At 41.8% G+C, this 18618-nt stretch overlaps 2 protein-coding genes across 6 annotated transcripts; both read left to right on the forward strand.

Moving 5' to 3' along the window:
• The first annotated feature begins 250 nt into the window (after window positions 1-250).
• On the forward strand, window positions 251-11733 carry gab3 (GRB2 associated binding protein 3). Of its 5 annotated transcripts, XR_011103451.1 has the most exons (11): window positions 251-382; window positions 3045-3345; window positions 5331-5487; window positions 5586-6046; window positions 6212-6261; window positions 7073-7322; window positions 7685-7775; window positions 7938-8025; window positions 9083-9202; window positions 10812-11056; window positions 11316-11733. XR_011103451.1 is itself a non-coding variant. In XM_068716372.1 (10 exons), exons 1-10 carry the CDS (start codon window positions 311-313, stop codon window positions 10929-10931), a joined length of 1710 nt encoding a protein of 569 aa, XP_068572473.1. In that variant the 5' UTR covers window positions 251-310; the 3' UTR covers window positions 10932-11733. The 5 variants fall into 5 exon arrangements, 4 of the variants coding, with proteins under 4 accessions (XP_068572473.1, XP_068572474.1, XP_068572475.1 ...); XM_068716372.1 differs by having other exon boundaries at window positions 10812-11733; XM_068716373.1 differs by having other exon boundaries at window positions 10815-11733.
• A 471-nt stretch (window positions 11734-12204) lies between these two features.
• On the forward strand, window positions 12205-18292 carry LOC137876628 (APC membrane recruitment protein 1-like). Its single transcript, XM_068716376.1, has 2 exons — window positions 12205-12635; window positions 13819-18292. The coding sequence occupies exon 2, from the start codon at window positions 13926-13928 to the stop codon at window positions 16869-16871; it is 2946 nt and encodes a 981-aa protein (XP_068572477.1). The 5' UTR covers window positions 12205-12635; window positions 13819-13925; the 3' UTR covers window positions 16872-18292.
• Window positions 18293-18618: the final 326 nt, after the last annotated feature.

Below are 18618 nucleotides of genomic sequence, written 5' to 3' on the forward strand. Positions count from 1 at the left end.
AGCATGTGACTCAGGAATCATTACAACCCAATCCTTAAACCTGTTAAAGCTCCTCATGTGTCGTATTATAGCCAACAGCTCCATCCACTTGCTCAGGGCACATGAGGAAAATCAACACATAACCCCCCCCCCCCCCCCCCCCCACCCCCCCCCCTTCTCTCTGTCAGTGTGATCAATTTTTCGACTTCCTCCTTTTGGAGTGGCTAGGCTGAATACCAGAACACAGGATATGCTTCGCAGTGCTCTCAGTTTCGCAGCAGCAGCAGCAGCAGCAGCAACCACCGTGAGGACGACACGCTCTGCAGTCAAGATGAGTGCTGGGGATGTGGTCTGCACCGGCTGGCTCATTAAATCCCCTCCGGAGAAGAAATTAAAGAGATTTGTGAGTAGCAGTACACACCGGACACTTGTTTATGTCCTCTGCCAGCAGTAGAAATGCCAGGTTGTGCTGCCGAGCCTTGTCTTGTGTGTGTGTGTGTGTGTGTGTGTGTGTGTGTGTGTGTGTGTGTGTGTGTGTGTGTGTGTGTGTGTGTGTGTGTTACGGTGTGGAATGATGATCTAGGAACATACTGTGGGTTTGTATGCGTTTGTTAAGTTAAACCGAGCTGTAATCCTCTCTCCTTTTACATCTTCTTCCTCGTTTCTACAATGACGCCTTGCTCTCGTGTTCTGGCTTGTGGATGCACTTCATAGTTACAACAATAACAATAACAATATGTCACATACTGCAGATGTGCTTCAGGCAACATAGAAATGATTCCTACAACAAGTATATGTAATTGCTTACACAGACAGCAGTGTTTTGTGGTTTGTGGTTGTTGGGGGGGGGGGGGTCATGTGACAATGCTGGGCTGGCCACTCTGTGTATGTGTGTTTGTGTGATGAGCGTGTGCATTGTGAAACATGGGAAGTAATGTCAGTCAGACAGACTTAGGTGACAAGCAGAAATAGTCCAGCTTTATGACGGCTGTTTGCACTTCCTCTGTACCAATGGAGGAGGAGGAGGAGGAGGAGGAGGGCAATTTGTCAACACCAGAGCAGGGCCGGGTGGGTGGGAGGTGTGCATTGATGGGGTCTCGGGGCAGTAAATAGAAACTTATTTTAGCACACTATGCAAATCCTGTAGATACCAGAGAACAAAGTAAATACATGTTTTTCAGAGTGTTGTCTGGGCAGGCACACTATCTGACTCAGTATTCAAATGTCGAGCGCATGCTATCAAATTATCACGGGACAAACGTACGCTGCTGCTCTATGGCATCCTCAAGTGAAATGAAGATCTTCACACAGCATTAACTTTAAAGAAAACAACGTAGAGTGTCTTGTTGATGTTCTCAAAGGGGACTTGTTTGGTTGCTGGATTTGTCTGCAGCTTCCACCTTGTGTAGAAACAGAAGCATCCACAACACTACATTTCACCTCACTGTGGTGAAGTTGGTCCTTACTCACAAGAGACAAACGTACATTATTGTCACTGCCACCTTTGAGGACATATATTAATTAATAAATAAGTCCATAATCTTGAAATATTGAAAGAAAATATTGCAAATCTTATTAATTAGATGCTGTATACAAACATCTAATATCTCATGCTAAGTACTGTTGTTACCATCATTTCAAGACTTTTGAGAATGGATATAGTACCTCTAAATGCAAAGGCCCTTTTCTCTGATAATCAAATCAATGATGGATGAATTCCATTTAGCTGCTTCAGTTTCAGGGTCCTGGTGTTGTTCATTCTGGCTCACTGTCACTCTGTCACGAGTCTGGAATAGAACAGACCTGTGCTTTTGCTTCTATGACTAGTCAAGATGTGTGCTATGAAAAAGAGTGTTGAGAATATAATGAATGTTAATTTTTGACATTGGGGAAAAAACCCCATCTGAACTCAAAATCCACTTCACGGTCCTCCTGTGCATTACAATTGCTCAGTTGCCACCAGCACTGACCACCTACTTAGATCACAACTAATGACAACTAATCAAACTTCATCTGCAGAGGAAGACCATGAGATGTGGTTAAAAGCTCTGGAAGAAACTAGTCTTTAGCTTGTTGTTTTTGATGTCCTGGCTGTCATCGTGTTAAACATGCATGGTATCCACAGTGGGTGAAAATGTGGGAGTTGGCCTGCAGGTAACAGAAAGAAAAGATAAGAAGTTGACTTAAATGAAAACAGTGAAACCTCCTGAAGTTCTCCGCTTGTGGATGTGGATCCGCTTCTACTTTCACTATATTTCCAAAACTCATTATTCAGAGCTCAAACTTTCCATGTTCAAAACACCTATAGGATAAAATAACCATCTGTCTAGTTACGATTTCCTCTTAAACTTGGCAGTGTTTTTCGCGGTAAGTGTGGCGTGTCTAACCATTTCCTGGTATAAACACATTTTACCAACTGACTTGTGCAGGAGCGGATTACCCACACGCAGAACAAAGAGAAAGTTTTGTTTTAAGTTCACACCACACAATTAGCAGGCGAGGCTCCACCCCGACAATGCACACAGTGCCACAAAGCCAAGAGAGGAAATATACATCCAGCATTACTACCCTTATGATTTGTTTTATTATGAAATATGACACCGACACGACTGGGGGGAAGACTGGCACTCTGTATGCAAAGAGGGCTCAGACATTAACATATTACAAATAGACCTCAGGAACTATAAATACCTGTTAAGTTTCAGTATTATGTTTTCAGTAAGTCCTCAGTGAAAAGGACTGACCAAGTATAAATACCTCTTTCAGTGTGTTAAGACATTTTCTGCTAAATACAACTTCCTCTTCTCTGTACTGCTGGGAAATTTGAGTTGAGGTTCCGCTTACTGACCAAATCAAAAGCCAAAAAAACTGTTTAAAGTTTGCTGTCGTGAGCAGGAGCTGTGAACTTATTCCTAAGACTGGTCGTGACTAATGAGATGGTGGTGGAGGGGAGGGGGGGGGGGGGGGGGGGGGGACTTTTAGAACTATGCAGTACTGTGAATAATACTGCACAGGATAAAGTTAAAACTCCATGATGAACCTTTTACTCCCTTTTTCTCCTGCAGGCATGGAGGAAACGCTGGTTTGTGCTTCGAAGAGGCCGAATGTGCGGCAATCCTGATGTGCTGGAGTACTACCAAAGTAATAACTCCAAAAAGCCGATCCGCACCATCGACCTGAGAGAGTGTGAGGTCGAAATGCTGAACGGGCAGCTCAGGATAAAGCGAGACTTCCATGGGAAGCACCTCTTTGTGGTCAAGACCTCATTTCGTGTTTTTTACCTGGTGGCCAAAACGGAGGAGGAGATGAACAGCTGGATCAGTAACATCAGTCAAATTTGTCATTTTGGGAGCATGGAGGATGCAGGTAAATACACACCACTACTACTACCACTACTACTACTACTACTACTACTAGTACTACTACTACTACTGCTACTACTACTGCTGGTCCAGAAGAAATTGGTGTCACTTGACCCCACGCAGGAAGTGGCGGACTGAGAATAAAACTTTAGAAAGAGGTCAAAACAAACTGTTTATTTGGTGCTGTGTTTCAATTTCAATTTATTTTGCCGCAAAATGCCCAAAGTTGAGCTTTAAATGACAATTTGTACATTTGCCGTACTCACAGGTTGAGTTTTCATGCTTTGTCAAACCTAAAGTACTTCATTCTTTATTTTAATGGAGTTCCCAAACAGTCCAAAGATTTTTGGGAACATTGATAAAATTACACAAAAAACATATTTCCACGGTGTTCTGCATTATTTTTGGTTTCTGTGGTATAGTGAAGCGTTTTTATTTACATTTTATAAAACAAAAACGAGGGGAAATTTCAGGGTAACATCGAGATTTAAATAAGTCATTTACCATCTATCTGAAGGATCCACACTTGAGGTTGGAGTGGCAAACTTCAAAAACATTTTATTAGCTGAGCAGTCAGTTTTAGCACCGTTGTGCTTGATACAGAGCTGTGGACTTTTCAGATAAATTTCTCTATAAGTGAGCTCCTAAAACCACACACACAATCTCACGTCATCACACTGTGGTTAACACCATTTGATGCAAATCATTCTCGGTCTTCTTTCTGCAGCAACAACAAGTAGATGCTGCTTTATCTTAAAATGTTTGAAATGAAATATAGAGATATTGTAACTACATGTTTTCACACAACTCCTCATGAATGGAAGTTAATTCAGATGAGTGCTCAGGTCAAGCAAAGTGCAGTGTTTAATGATTCCAGCTGTTAAAAAAATGTTGTAGCTGCTCCTTGCCTGTCACGCAGCCTGATGTTGCTGCTGTATTAGAGGAGATAACCGCAGATCAACAGCGAGCCGAGGTCCCATTCAAATTAACAGATTAATAATGACATGTTTTTATCATTTCCCTTAACATGCTGAATCATCTTTCTATCACTTTTAAAGCCTTTAATTAACCCATGACCACTGTATTCTTATGGCGTTGACAATTATTTCTACATTCAAACTTCTCCTGCTGACACATCTAGACTCTATCAATCTATTGTCAGAGCGATGCTGCTGTGACCTTTGCTCTACTGTGATATTTGGTGAGGAAATGTAGAGACGTGTCTGTTAGAACACTGAACCTCTGTGTGAGCGAGATAGAGCAATGTGGCTGATATGCTGCCCTGCACATTACCGTAAATCTTGTGTGCTCTCAGAAAACACACACACACACACACACACAAAAAGTGGTCGATTATGATGCAAAATTAGATTCCACACACTAAACACTCCAGTTTTTGTTGAACTGTAGAATAATGTTATGTAGTTTTACATTTTTCTTTTCTTTTTTTAAAGTAGGACTGCCTGGACCTCAAAACACTTCTGTGCCGTAGTGCTTCATAATTTTTGCAGAATAGTTTAAAAGGTTGTTCTGCACCCACAAGAGAACACAAACCTCTTAAGAGTAGCAAATGTTTTATGAGAACATGCAAGACTTTGGTTTCTTTTTTTCTCCCCCCTCCACATGGTTTCGCAGGGAGAGCCTTGACTCGGCGGCCTTGAGTGAAATGGAATGAAACAAATTTCTGAACGAGAGCCAATCTGACTAAAAGACTGGAGGATGTATAAACAAAAGAGGCAACAGGTCTCTACTTTCAAGGTGCCTTGCAAAAAAAAAAAAAAGTACCATTCCTCTTTTCAAATTCACCTGCTGCATTTACGGTATATTGTAAATTTGAGTGCAGACTGGTAAAAAACCTGCATGTGTGTTTGCTTACAGTTTGCACCCTTTAGCCAGGCCTTGGTGTCAGCATGATGGCAGTTTTCTTATCACTCCTGAGTAACGTTTTTCAGTAAACTCCATGCTCTCTGCTCTGCTTGTTCTCAACAGAGAGCTCAGAAGAAGGCTTTCCTCACACCCCTATATCAACTCACCCATCCCCCAACAGCTCTGACCGACTGTCTTTATCAAGCCAACCAGATTCAGGTCACCCGCTGGACTACCTCTTCCTCTCGCAGTGTGAGACGGGGAGTGTAAGCACTAGTAGGTATGTACAATCTGTAAAAACCTTTGACACAAGACGAAATGACGGCAGTAGTTTAATGTTTAACAAATGCAATGCCCCCCCCCCTCTCATGTATGTAGACATGACAGCTTTTCAAACTCTGAGATCTCTCTGGAGCAGAAGTCATCAGACGAAGGCATCAAGGACTTTGTCCCCTCGCCTCTTTACCCCGATTCCTCATCATCCTCCGTTTTTCATGCCAGCCCCAGCCCGTCTCTTCTCCTCCACGGAAGGTTGACTAACCCCCCCTTCAGTGCTCCGTGCCCCTCCATGGCTCTGCCGTCATCCTCTTCCTCTCCACTACGTCACTGTGCCACAAGTGTCTTCCCGTTTGACAAACCTTATTCCCCTGCGTCGTGCGAGGCCACGAGTGACAGACAAACGCCACCTCCGCTGCCACCCAAGTCTAATCTCCTGTCAGAGCAGCTGACTGATGATGGATCTCACAGGCCGAGGGCAACGAGTGCACAGCATTTCTCAAACCACGCTGCGTTATTCCTCCGGAGGACCTCTTTGTCAAGCCTGGACCATTTCAGAATAGGTATGTCCTCAGTTAGAAAGCAGTCTCACAGTATGCATCATGATACAAAAACTGGGCTAAACAAAATGAATCATAATCCTGGTTTTCATATTGACAATAGCTGAATGTAAGAGCTGAGAACGTAAACTAATGTCATTTTCCAATCATACATCTTTTTCTTTTTAGCAAATGCCGATAGCAGAGCAATGAGGAACAGGAGGCAGAGTCTTAATCTGGTAAGAGAATCATCAACAGCAGAAAAAAAAAAATTAAGATGAAGAAAACCTCACGCTTATGGAGTAGCTTGACATTTTTGGTAATATGCTTATCTGTTTTCTTGCACAGAGTTAGATTAGAACATTGTTACCACTCTCACCACTATGTGGTGTGCAGCCAGGTGACAGTTAGCTTAGCTTAGCACAAAGACTGCAAACAGTATATAGGTTGTTTAATCTGTAAAACGGCCACAGTAGCTTCCTGGAATTTCTGCTGTTGATATTCGCTACAGCCAGGATATGGTTCGCTTAGCCGACCATACCTGGAGTCTTCGCTTCACAACGGTTCCAGGAAGTCTCTGCCATAGGATGACAAAACATAACCACCCACAACGTGTCAATTTTAAGCTTTGTTTTTTTACGTAATAAACATACAAGATATACTTGTGTTAATTAGTGAAGGCAGTAGATAAAGTTTCCATTGGACAAAGCCAGGCTAGCTGTTTACCCTTGTTTGTGCTAAGCTAAGCTTGCTAGCTGCTTGCTGTAGCTTCATATTTACCATACAGACATATAGTGGTAACGATATCCGCATCTAACTCATTAATATGTCGTACTATTATTTTTAAAAAGTAATGTAGGATTGGAAAATTTACAACTTTAGCACCCAGAGGGGAAGTATGATTTCTCTATGAATAAAAACGTATGCCGTCAGAATAATTTGAAAGATGCGCTCAGCACATATAGATTCTACAGACAGTGGCCTTAACAAACCTGTACCAAAATGACAAGAGAGTGAACTTGTCTGACATCATGAGACTTTGTCTTTCAGCAGCCTTGTTTAAATACCACACGGGTTCAAAGCTACCAGGACGAGTCGTACGTCCCCATGGCTTCCCCGACTGCCTCTGTTACCCCCACTGAATGTGATGGCTACATCCCCATGAGCCCCAGGACGCTCGGTTTCCCCAACACAAACTGCAATGCTGAGTCCTCCCCGACTCTCGGTTCACTAACGTGCCAAACTGGAGATCTTGCGCCGCCTCCTGTTCACCGGCATCTCAAGCCTCGCCTGAGGAGAGGTGAGAGTCCCAAGAGCCCCGATTGGTTCATGTTACATGTCTGGACATTGTGTGGAAAACTGAGCTTTTATTTCTACTCAGTTAATCAGCTGGGCGTACTCATGATGTTTTTGACTATATGATCTTTGCTGCACTTTAAACAGGGTTTACAAATGTATAAAATGATTGGAAATACTGAAAATTCTATAGTCATTTGTATGGATGTGCTAATGAAATGTCAATGCAGGATTCGTGCAGATATCAGATACACAGATTTTTCCACACAATGATCTTTACCCGTCACCGTTTGAAAGCGGGGCTTTCCGTGGCATGTTGGGGAATTACAACCAATCCAGTAATTTTGCCCTTTTCTGGGTTCACAGCTCGACCTCCGCCTCTTGACTTGAGAGGCCTCTCTACAATCACAGAGTGTCCCACTCATCTTCCTTTGAGCAGAGCAATGAATGAATCCTGGTGAGAGAGAAAAAGTCTCTTCATCCTCAAATTGTCATAGCAGGTTCCAGTCATGTGGGTTAGGGTTACAGCTAAACAGTAATGTTCTGCTTCTCAGTTTCTCTTTCTAGAATTTCATATCTAGTTGCTAATCCGACATTCTTCCTATTTTTTGTGTTATAGTAGCTTTTCAGCAAACTGTTTACCCCTTGAAAGAAGACTTGAGAACGGGGACAATCCAAGAGATGAAGACACAAGCTGCACTGCAATGGTAACGTTTTACAGCCGTGGCAACACCTTTTAAACCATGGATATGTCACTGACTTCATTAATGATGCTTACCTTTCTCTGTAGTAGAGACTGAAAGAGGCTTTTCACATACATATCTGTGTTTGTTTTAATGCACTAAAAATATATTCAGGAATATGACACAATCTGGCATTCATGGCATGAAGATGGATTTTATTTTCCTTAGTTAAACATCTAAACATTATTGATAATAATTGATTGGAAGTAGCTCTGATGGTAATATATTTTTATGGTGTGGCTCACTCAGTCAGCCCACCTTTTCTCGTCCTTGTACATAAACATAATGAATCATCCACTTTTCACTTTCCCTCACAAAATGTAAATCTAAGTGTGATCACATTATGATAATATTGCAGTGGTTGGGCAGATCCGCTGTCTAAACACAGCAATAACAAAGTGTTTTAATATCCATCATGTGGGCAGAAATCTTTAATTCACTGTTGACTTTAATATCAAAAGCCAAAATTAATTTCCAGGTAATTCTAGATGTCACTCTACTTACTAGTTTTTATTTTACAGAATAGTAAAAAAAGAATTAAATCTTACAGTCTTACAATTACAGGACCATGTTTGAGTGTAAAAATGTGCTTGAATCCCCACACAGCTAAGAATGTGGGTGTGGAAAGTGACCGTGTGTTTCTGAAATGTTATGCTCAGCAAACTGTAATCGCACTGGGGGACCTTCTAGGGAGTGAGCATTTGACAGTGTGATGTTGCACAAGGCTGCTTCTGGAAATGCTGTATATTTAATTGATTATTCCTGGAATAAAGTCAGAGAAGAGTCAAGAGTAAAAGCACATTAGTCACGTATCTCTTGTTGTACGAAAACATACTGACAGACAAGTGGATGCACTCTGGACACAAGTGGTTTCCCTAAACTCGATCAGTCTAAGGCCACCGTTTTTACGTAATTATTGATGTTGCAGAACATATGAACATATCTTATAGGTGTATCTGATCCTTTTACCTGGGAACAGTGATGGTTCAGTAAGGTCTTTATTTAATCCTTTCTCTGACAGGAGTCCAGGCTACCTTTCTGTCTCACCTTTGATGGAGCGGCTCAGCCCTGGACGAGAAGCTCAAACCTTGACTATTTGTCACTAGATTTCAATTCTGCATCCCCCTCTCCTGTACAGAAGGTATGTTCTGATCTGATAAATGACAATATCTTCCTCCTTTAGGTACAGACTCTGACACTGTTGTTGTTACTTACCTACACCACCTAAATGCTACAAGCTTTGGTGTTGCTGAGGGACAGTGACGTGCGTTGAGGTTAGTGGCTGGTGAGGCACTGACACTACATAAGTCAGATTTATAAATATATGGACCCAATAGAGTATCTTAAATCACCATTCAATTGGCAGCTTGCACATTGACTACTGGTTGTTTTTCATATTGCATATCAGCATTATTTACACACACATAGGTAAGGTACATATTTGAGCGCGATCTGCCCCACCAACCTGCTCCACCGGGAGCGTTTCAGAAGCGGAGCGCTCGCGAAAATCTGTGTAACAACTACGGATGTATAAAGAGAACAACAAACAAATAAACGGTTACTTTACCTGTCCGACGTTAAATTGCTGTTGATTTGGTCATATTTCCTTGTTTTTTGAGACATCTTTAAGCTTGGATATATAATCTTATATTTTTGTGGTCAAAGCAAAATATAAGAAGAAGAAGAGAAGTGTAGAAGAAGAGCAACGACAGAACAAGCATAAACCCGACCCGTGGGCTCTCGCACGCTCTCTTTAGTGAGGCAGAGGTAGTGTTTGCCCCTCTGTGCTTTTTTACTGCGGTTTAATGTCAGATCAGCAACACTAAATATGTTCTACACAGACGTGAAATACAGTACCTATTCTATGTAAAGAAAGGACATATAATAAAAGTGTCTACAAATATTACAGTGGTGACAAACAATGAGAAAGCAAAAGGCACGCGCTCAACCCAGTTAGTGAGAGATCGCGCATTCTGAGGTGAGGAACAGCTCGTCGCTGCCTCACCTCACGTGTCTCCTCCACATGTTTGAACAGGACATGCGCTAATTCAGCGATTTTGATTATAAAAATTCTTGAAATGATTGGAATCATACAGAAATTATATTTATAGCACAGATCAGTAGAGAAATATTAATATTTAATTAATATAATTATAATTATAATAATAATATAATTGATATGACAGGATGCCTCACCTGTCATCCCCTGACCGCACGTCCCTGCTGAGGGAAACAAATGCATTCATGAAGTGTCTGAAGTGGAGAGGGAACAGCTAGCGCCACACATGAATGATCTTTGACATTGTAAAAGGAATCTCCTTTAGACTTCAGCTCAGCCAGCCCACACTCAGCAGGGGTGTAGCATTACAGTCACTGCCTACTATTAGCTCCCCTGACCTGTATTATTACTATCTCAATGACCAAGTCAGTGCTCACTCCAAAGGGTAAAAAAAACAACCCGGCAACAACTTGCCTGTAAGCATGTTTTAAGACAGATTTCTTGTGATATCTTTACACAGTTTACCACTACTATTATGGTAATGTAGAATTGCGTGTTGCACAACATCCCTTGCGATGAGAAATCAAATATATGATCCCAAAGAGTTGTACATCAAGAGGTCTACAGTACACTTCGGAGCATCAGTAGTTTTAATTAGTGCAACATGAATGTTTGCTTGTACGTGTAAAACAGAACCATGTTCATTTCTGGAAACATTTCACTCACCGTCTCCTCATCTCTCCATGTCCAGCAGAAGCCCTTTCTGTCGGATGAGCACAGAGTAGATTACGTGCGGGTGGACGAGAAGAAGACTCAGGCGCTGCAAAACACAAAAATGGAGTGGACAGATGTCCGGCAGTCAAAAACATAAATGGAACATACATGCAGGAAAAAAAAAATCAGGAACACTTGGTTTAAAGAAGACCAAGAATAACACCGGCGAGGAGGACCAGAAAAAAAATTTAAACGTACTTTGAAACAAAAGTACAAGAGTTGGTAAGCAGTTTGATGCTTGTATATGGGCTGGAAACACAGAATTGCACTGAAAAACGTTTTCTCTCAGTAGATCAGTATTGTAAATAATACCAGATTTTGCACTGTAACTATTTTAACTGTAGCATTACGTTTTACCAAATTTTAAAAAGGGCATCATTTTTCTTCATTGTAAATAAACACGTTAGACTTTCTGTAAATGTATGTATAGTGAATGTGATTGTAAATAAGACAAATATTTTAATGATGACATGTTTTACAGCTTCCTCCTTCTTCTGCTCCTTCTGTGACCCATATTGAAGATGATTTTCACTTGCTTTGGTGCTGTCATTACTCCAAGAGATTCTGGACACAAGTCATAGACATTGTTTCCTGAACAACAAACCTTATTGAGGCTTGAAAATGTTAACTTTGGTCATACTGATTTTAAGAGAGATGACTTTTTTTTGTGACGAGACTTCTAGCTAAATATCACATCCATCAGTCAAAATTCCAATGAGACAAACCATCATTATTTGTTGTCATGAACAACATCAATGTTTTTTGGACATTTTTTAATTTATTATGTTTTGGTTATTTATTTAATTACATGTCTTTTCTCTCTCTGTCTTCCCCCGCCGGCATTTTCTAAGGTCTATGCGCTGTTGAGTATAAATAAAGTTTATATTTTTTTAATTACAATAAAAAACTCTTTCCCTTATTCACAGATGAAACACCAGTCAGCATTTTATTTCCACTACAGCTCAGCAAAGGAAACAGATCCCATCTCATCAAGGTTCCCTTTCCCATATAAGTGTGTAAAACAAAAAGATAAAACCATGGACCAAACAATTGATCTAGATAGATAGATAGAATACCACATGCAGGCAGCAATATATTATTTTACACTTATTCCGGAATGGATAGACATGCATTATGGAGAAGGAACTCTTCATCCTCTATTTGTTTAGAAATAATATTGGCGTCACATTTGTTAAATGTGTTAACATGTTTTTTGATTAAATATCCCTTATTAATATTATTATTATTATTACCATTAATAGTTATATTATTATTGTATTATAAAACACACGTTACACACATAGGTTACACACGTGGTGCGTCACTAGCATGCGCCAAAAGGACGTTCACGAAAGGAGGTTTGGGTAAATTACCTGAGAAGTCGGGAGAGGAAGTCATCATCCGGTATTTAAACCTTAAACGCAAACGGGTTTCTGTCTCGACTCAAATCGGCATGCGTGGCTAAACTAGAGCTATTAATTCAGTCCCGGGTGTAGTTTGACCGCGTATTGATACCACACTGTACCTCGCTGCGATGTGGTTTAGCGTGTCAGGCTCACGTTACAGCCACAGACACTGGTGAGTAACGTTGTTAGCAGACACCTCGGCTAGCTAACGGTGGAAACAAATGAAACCTTACGTGGTGAAAGCTGCTCCGGGGGCCCCGAATCCACCACACGGGAACTAACGTAGCCCGAATTTAAAGTTAGCGTTAGCAGAAACAATGCATTGAAGGGGAACCTCGTCTTCTGGTCGGAAGATACAACGCCAGCTCCGTGCTGCAAGGTCCTGTCTTCAGTTGGTAAGTTTGTTTACATTACGACTCGGTTAGCTCCATCGCGTTATGTGGTGTTGTAGCGTTTAGTTTGGTCTCAAACGAACATTAGGTCTGACTTAATGTGAGCTAACACCGACCATTGTATATGCTAAGGCTCTCATTTATTGTACGTTTCGGAGAATTGTTGAATTGTTTTTTACTGTACAGCTGTAGCATAGTTACATCTGAAGCCTGTTGCTTTATCACCTGGGCTTTTACATCCAAACATAATTCAGGCGCTGTCTTACGGGTTTTATTTGATATGTCTTTAAACTTAAATAGCCTAAATAGTTTGACCTTAGCCCGTCTTTCTCATGCATGCACGTGTGTTTAGATATACTTTACTATAAGGTTTAATGTATTGGTTTAATTTAGTTTTATTCTCCCACTAAACAACATATAGACCTCCATAACATACTTGAAGTAATATAATAATAATAATAATAACAATACAAAGACATAGGGAATGTATATGCAAAGATGAAAAGAGCTAAAATGAAATGGAAAAAATTAAATATAACTAACGCACTAAGTTGCTCAGTCCTATTGGCTTTATATTGATGATATAGTGACTTTTTGTTTTACTTAGTAAACACAGTCCAAGCCAAAGTGGCACCACAATAATATTGCATAAACATTCTTACATGTATGCATCTGGCTTTTTTTGAGAAGAGATTGGCTCAAATGACTTAATCGAGAGTGAACTTACAAAGTCGGCAACAAACTATTAAAAAAAAAAAAAAAAATAAATATATATATATATATATATATATATATATATATATATATATATATATATATATACACACATACAGACAGGCATGACAAAGGGTTGAATATACAACTTGGTATATTTATAATTACGGAGCCATGGAGGGGAAACAAGTTGAATGTTAAAATGTTTGTAGCTTTGATTGATCTTACTAAAGATGTCAGGTAAAAAAAATAATATGTTCATGTACTTCTGGGCTCTGTTTATAATACACTAATCGATGGCAAAGGTTAAAAAGGCAGATGGGCACGGTGATACAGAGATACACAAATGACTACTAGAAATTCCAACGTCCTAATGGAAATATTGTTTAAAGTCTGCAATATGAATCCTACACATCAATGTGACAAACGTTAAATTAATCATTCTTTTTGCTCTCAACTTTCTTTGATACAGGGTTCATATCAGATGGAGGACAATTTTGCCGCAGTGGTCCCGTCCGCTGATTTAGAAACTTTCACTGCCATGCCTTCCGTTGGACTGCTTTTGTAAACGCGGTAGCCATGGCTTCTCGGAAGGCAGACAAGCTACCAAGGGAAACCGTGGATTTGGCTTCGGCCTCTGCACAGCCGTCCCGACGCGGCCCCGACGACATCACGGAAGAGCCTCAGCCGGATATGATGAATGCGACGGTGAAATCCCCGAAGTCTGGGAAATTTAGGAGGACTGCTCTGACGTTCTTCGGAGTTCGTAAAAGTATCTGTATTTTGCCGAGTTTTTTTGGAGGAAGGAGTAAAAATCCGAGCAAGTGGTCTTCGAAGAAAGGAATGACCAAAAGCAGAACACACGACGGGCTGAGTAAGCTCAGTCACGAGGACGGTGTGAGCAGTCGGTGCACCTCAGTTAGAGATTGTGAGTTCCTCAGCCAGAGGGACTCGGCTGGAGAGCTCCACAGCAGCTGTCACAATGAATGTAGTCACTCCACTGCTGAACAGAAATCACTGACTCTTACCCGGCAGAAAAGGGGTTTGAGGAGCCTTTTTCAAAGTTTCAAGTACCACAGAAACCACAGAAATGTTGGATTGGATAAAACTGAAATGATTGCAATGACCTCTCGCTGCAAGAAAGAGGTGCCTGTTGTCCAGGACAACACCGACCAGTATGTCACGAAGTGCCTGGGATCTGAACCCGATGTGCCTGATTTTGCAGATGTTCCACGCGATGTTTCCGTCGGTCCTGAATGTATCAATGCCGACGAGGTGCTGTCGGAGAAGAACGCAGAGCTCGGCAGCCCAAAGTCTGAGCTCGACGGTGAGATGTGCGATGAGGAAATTAATTTGATGGCTGTAGTTTCCAGCAACTTGAAGGAGAGTTCGAGAGGACACAGCAAGCCTTGTCTGAAACTTCAGACGACGCCTTCACCCGCGTTGAAGTCGGAAACGCCCGCTGGCTCGTCGGAACAGCTCAACCTGATTTACGGAGACGTTGCGTCGTTAAAGAGCTTTGATTCTCTCACCGGCTGTGGGGACATTATCGCAGATCAGGAAGACGACAGCATCACGGAGAGCACTGTCTCCGGAGAGAGGAGCAGGAGCGGAGGAAAGAGGGCCTCTTGTTATCTCACCTATCAGGGCGGCGGTGAAGAAATGGCTTCACCCGAAGACTTGGATGAGGAGTGTCTTCATGATTTCTGGGGGAATAACGCGTCGGAGGAAATTTGCTGCACTTGCAACCAGGAGCACACAGATTTGACTGCCGACCTGACGAGTTCTCACAACATGGACTTGCTGAACAGTAACAGTGCGCAGCAAGCCAGCGGCATGGACGCTTCTTCGATCGCCGACGTGCTAACACCCCAAAGTGAGCATCAGGAATCGGTTCCGACCAGTGACGAGGGCTACTACGACTCGACTACACCGGGGCCGGATGACGGACAGGAGAAGGCTGACAGACTGAGGGCAGAGAGGCTACCCAGGGACAGTTACAGCGGCGATGCCCTCTATGAACTGTTCGCACCCGACGAGAGTCTCATCAGTCCGCATTACGAGAACAAATCAAAGCTGCCCAGCTCCAAACAGTGCGAGTATTTAAGTGAGCCCGTCGGTGTGACAGACTCCGCCTTCGTTCCAGACATGAATCGACTACAGATTGGCGCGGAAATGTATGAGGTGGCACAAAATATGATTGGTCGGCAGGAAATTGGCGCGAATAAGAACTGTAGTTCGAGTTCAAAACCACAAGTGTCAATCAACAGGAATAACATAGAACCGGATGTGTTTGACGAAAAGGGAAACATGCCTGCTTCCACCGAAAAAAGAACAAAATCCATAAATGCCGACTGTGAGAAACGGCACAGCAGCGTGTCATTCGGAAGCACATCCGACCCAGATTTCGAAACATTTTGTGAACCCAAAGAGCAACATCTGGAGGAAAACAAGCCCGTGGCTTTGCCGTACAGAACCATCAATTCTCAGTCTCTGGACGAAAGCAACGACTTGGACGACGGGCAAACCGTGTGTTTCTCTCAAGCACTCGTGGACTACACGAAACGCTCCCAGATGCTGAGCGACTTGGATGACGATGCAGAGGATTTGGAGAGGAACTCCGCCTTCACTCCAAACATGCAGGCCTTACCCACCATAGTCACGTTTGACGTGGTGGACATGCACAACGAGGGCGAGTACGACGAGCAGATTCACATGGAGCTGGAGGAGGACATCTCGTCGCCCTATCAGGAATTCGAAGAAAACTATCTGCAAAAAGACGCGTTTGCCGAGTGCGACTATCAAATGTTAGACCTGTACGAACAGAACCTGATCAGCAACACATGGGCGATCGCTAGTCTCCCACGGCACCTCACAAGAGTCGGTCAGCCCACGTCTAATCCGTTGTCTTTGGACAGGAGGAGCAGGTCTCTAGACACAGAAGGCCTCGAGTTGAAGACGCCCGACGGATACAGAGAAAACAGAGACGCCATAGTTTCTTCCCCTCAAACCCAAAGGGACTCTCCTCACTCCTCGCCATGTTACAAGAAGAATGTACTCGTGTCTGCGTCGGCTGGTGGAGACAGTGGCGGCATTATGGCCTTTTCATGGCAAACAAGGTCAGAAATGGCTTTAAGCCTTCCTCTGACAGACGGGGAATTCAACGGAAAAGTTCAGAGTCAAACCCAAGTCAAACGCAAAATATTTTTGAGTTCACCCAGCAACGAACGCGCCGACAGTAAATCGCTTCCTTCGCAGTCAGATTCTTGTTTACGTCATAGCACCTTTGATTATTCCGGAACGATGGACGATGAATCGGATGAGAATGTTTTTTGTAATGCTACCACTAATTCGCGGTCTTATAATCGGTGCGGTAAAGGCAGACCAGTGGCGAGTAGGGAGGGGACATCTCATCCTGCGAGTCCTCTGAATGCAGGTGTGTCTAAAGGTGTGATGTCCGTCCTCAGTGAGACGAGAACACCCAGAGACGTGGCCTGCAGCAAACTCACTGGAGGCCACCGTTAATAGATAGGCTCCTGGCGTCGAAATCCCATTTGTATGTGCTAATGAGTGCTTTTATGTCACATCCAAAGGAGTAACTGTTGCTTCATTTTTTATTTTTTTTTACTTGTACAACAGATTAATTTGAAAAGTTGCTGTACACCGAGAGAGACGTGATACTATGTGGAGAGCGACTTCATTGGGAAGTCAAAAGAGGATTGTCTGCTTTTCCCCAGTAACAGTAGTGTGTTTCACAAAGGCCACAGACACAGAAGTGTTTGAGCAAGTGATCGTTTCATCCCATTAAGCTACTGAATTTTACTAGAATGTTTGTACGGGACACGTGGCCTCAGTGTCCAGGTCTCAATAGTAATGCCACACTTTGTTTAATGGCTATTCATTGGCCCTGTTTTTCCATAGCACAGCCAAACGGGGCTAGCCAAGTCTCGCTGTCTTTGCCAATTGCCCCCGAAATCACGTGTGCTTTTGCTTTAAGTGCTGGCTTATGTTTGTGTTTACTACTTTTTTCACAGCCTCTCTTTACTCCAGTAAGGTTTATGTAGGCCTGTCATGATGTTGAAATATACTGTTTTTTTTTAGTTGTTTTCTTGAGGTACCTCATTTCAGGACAGATTAGGTTTAGGAAACAACGAGAGAATATATCAATTCACTGAGAGGAATAGTCTAGTCCACAATATCAAACATTCAAACAATTAATTTACATACTGTAGATGGCTTTACAGGGCATCTACTTACCATAGGACATTTCACATGCAGTCATCCTGTGTGTGTGTGTGTGTGTGTGTGTGTGTGTGTGTGTGTGTGTGTGTGTGTGTGAGAAAGTGCTTTACATAATAGGTTGAAGAAATAGTTAGAGTAAAATATATATATATATATATATATATATATATATATAGTCTCAAATTTACTGTTCTGCTTTTGGCTTACTCTGGGTGTCGTTTTTTCATCCGTTTTCCGACAGCTTGACCACCTGTGAAGTTTAAATTCTTACTGAAATGATGCACTCAATTATTCAATTATTACACGACTGTACGCTTGTGGAAACGTAGTTGGACTTTTGTTTTGATTTTTAAATGATTTATCAAAAGATAAACTGGTATTTTCACCTTGTATCATTTTCTTGTGCATTTAATGTTTGATCGGTCGTAGGTTAAACTGTTAGATGATGTAGTGTTTTGTTTTTTTTAAATAGGGTAATACTGCAGAAATGTCAAAGAATTTGTATTTATATCCTCAGCTATTTGTACACTCTTAACATTGTGTTCAGAATGGTTATTACAAATTGGCAATATTGTTGGAGTTTTTAAAATGTATTTTTATTAAGTTACATCCATTTTACATTAGGGGGTTCCTCTTGAGAATGTTATTAATTTGTTACAATAGAACACTGCCTTATACAAAAATAAACATTTTTTTCATTTTCATTTGTTTTCATTTCCCCTCATTCACACACATTCACACTGACACCTACGAGCAGTTTAAAGTTCAACTGAAACTGAGGAGAAAGTGTAGAGTCTGGTTCCAATCCACGACCGTCCTGCCAGGAGTTGACGTGAAGCTGCTTGCACACGATTTAGAAATCACTGGCACTTGTCTCATATACATTTGATACATAATTAATTTAAATGTGTGGCTACTTGATTAAGCGTCTATTTGATTTAAGCTGAAGTTTTCAGCAAGTCACTTCAATGCAGTGAGAACAGAGTATAGTCAAAAACAGTCAAGAACACATTTTTATTATAATTTACAT

Source organism: Cebidichthys violaceus, unplaced genomic scaffold (assembly GCF_023349555.1).
Source record: "Cebidichthys violaceus isolate CVI_PGR_0920_01 unplaced genomic scaffold, fCebVio1.0.p SCAF_20, whole genome shotgun sequence".
In the NCBI taxonomy this organism is placed as follows: Eukaryota; Metazoa; Chordata; class Actinopteri; order Perciformes; family Stichaeidae; genus Cebidichthys; species Cebidichthys violaceus.

Excerpts from the sequence above, each read along its gene's own strand:
- gab3 (XM_068716372.1), top strand. The coding sequence starts at position 311 with ATGAGTGCTGGGGATGTGGTCTGCACCGGCTGGCTCATTAAATCCCCT. Across the intron at positions 6,047-6,211 it reads CCTGGACCATTTCAGAATAG|CAAATGCCGATAGCAGAGCA; the intron begins GTATGTCCTCAG and ends TTTTCTTTTTAG. Across the intron at positions 7,776-7,937 it reads AGAGCAATGAATGAATCCTG|TAGCTTTTCAGCAAACTGTT; the intron begins GTGAGAGAGAAA and ends TTTGTGTTATAG.
- LOC137876628 (XM_068716376.1), top strand. The coding sequence starts at position 13,926 with ATGGCTTCTCGGAAGGCAGACAAGCTACCAAGGGAAACCGTGGATTTG.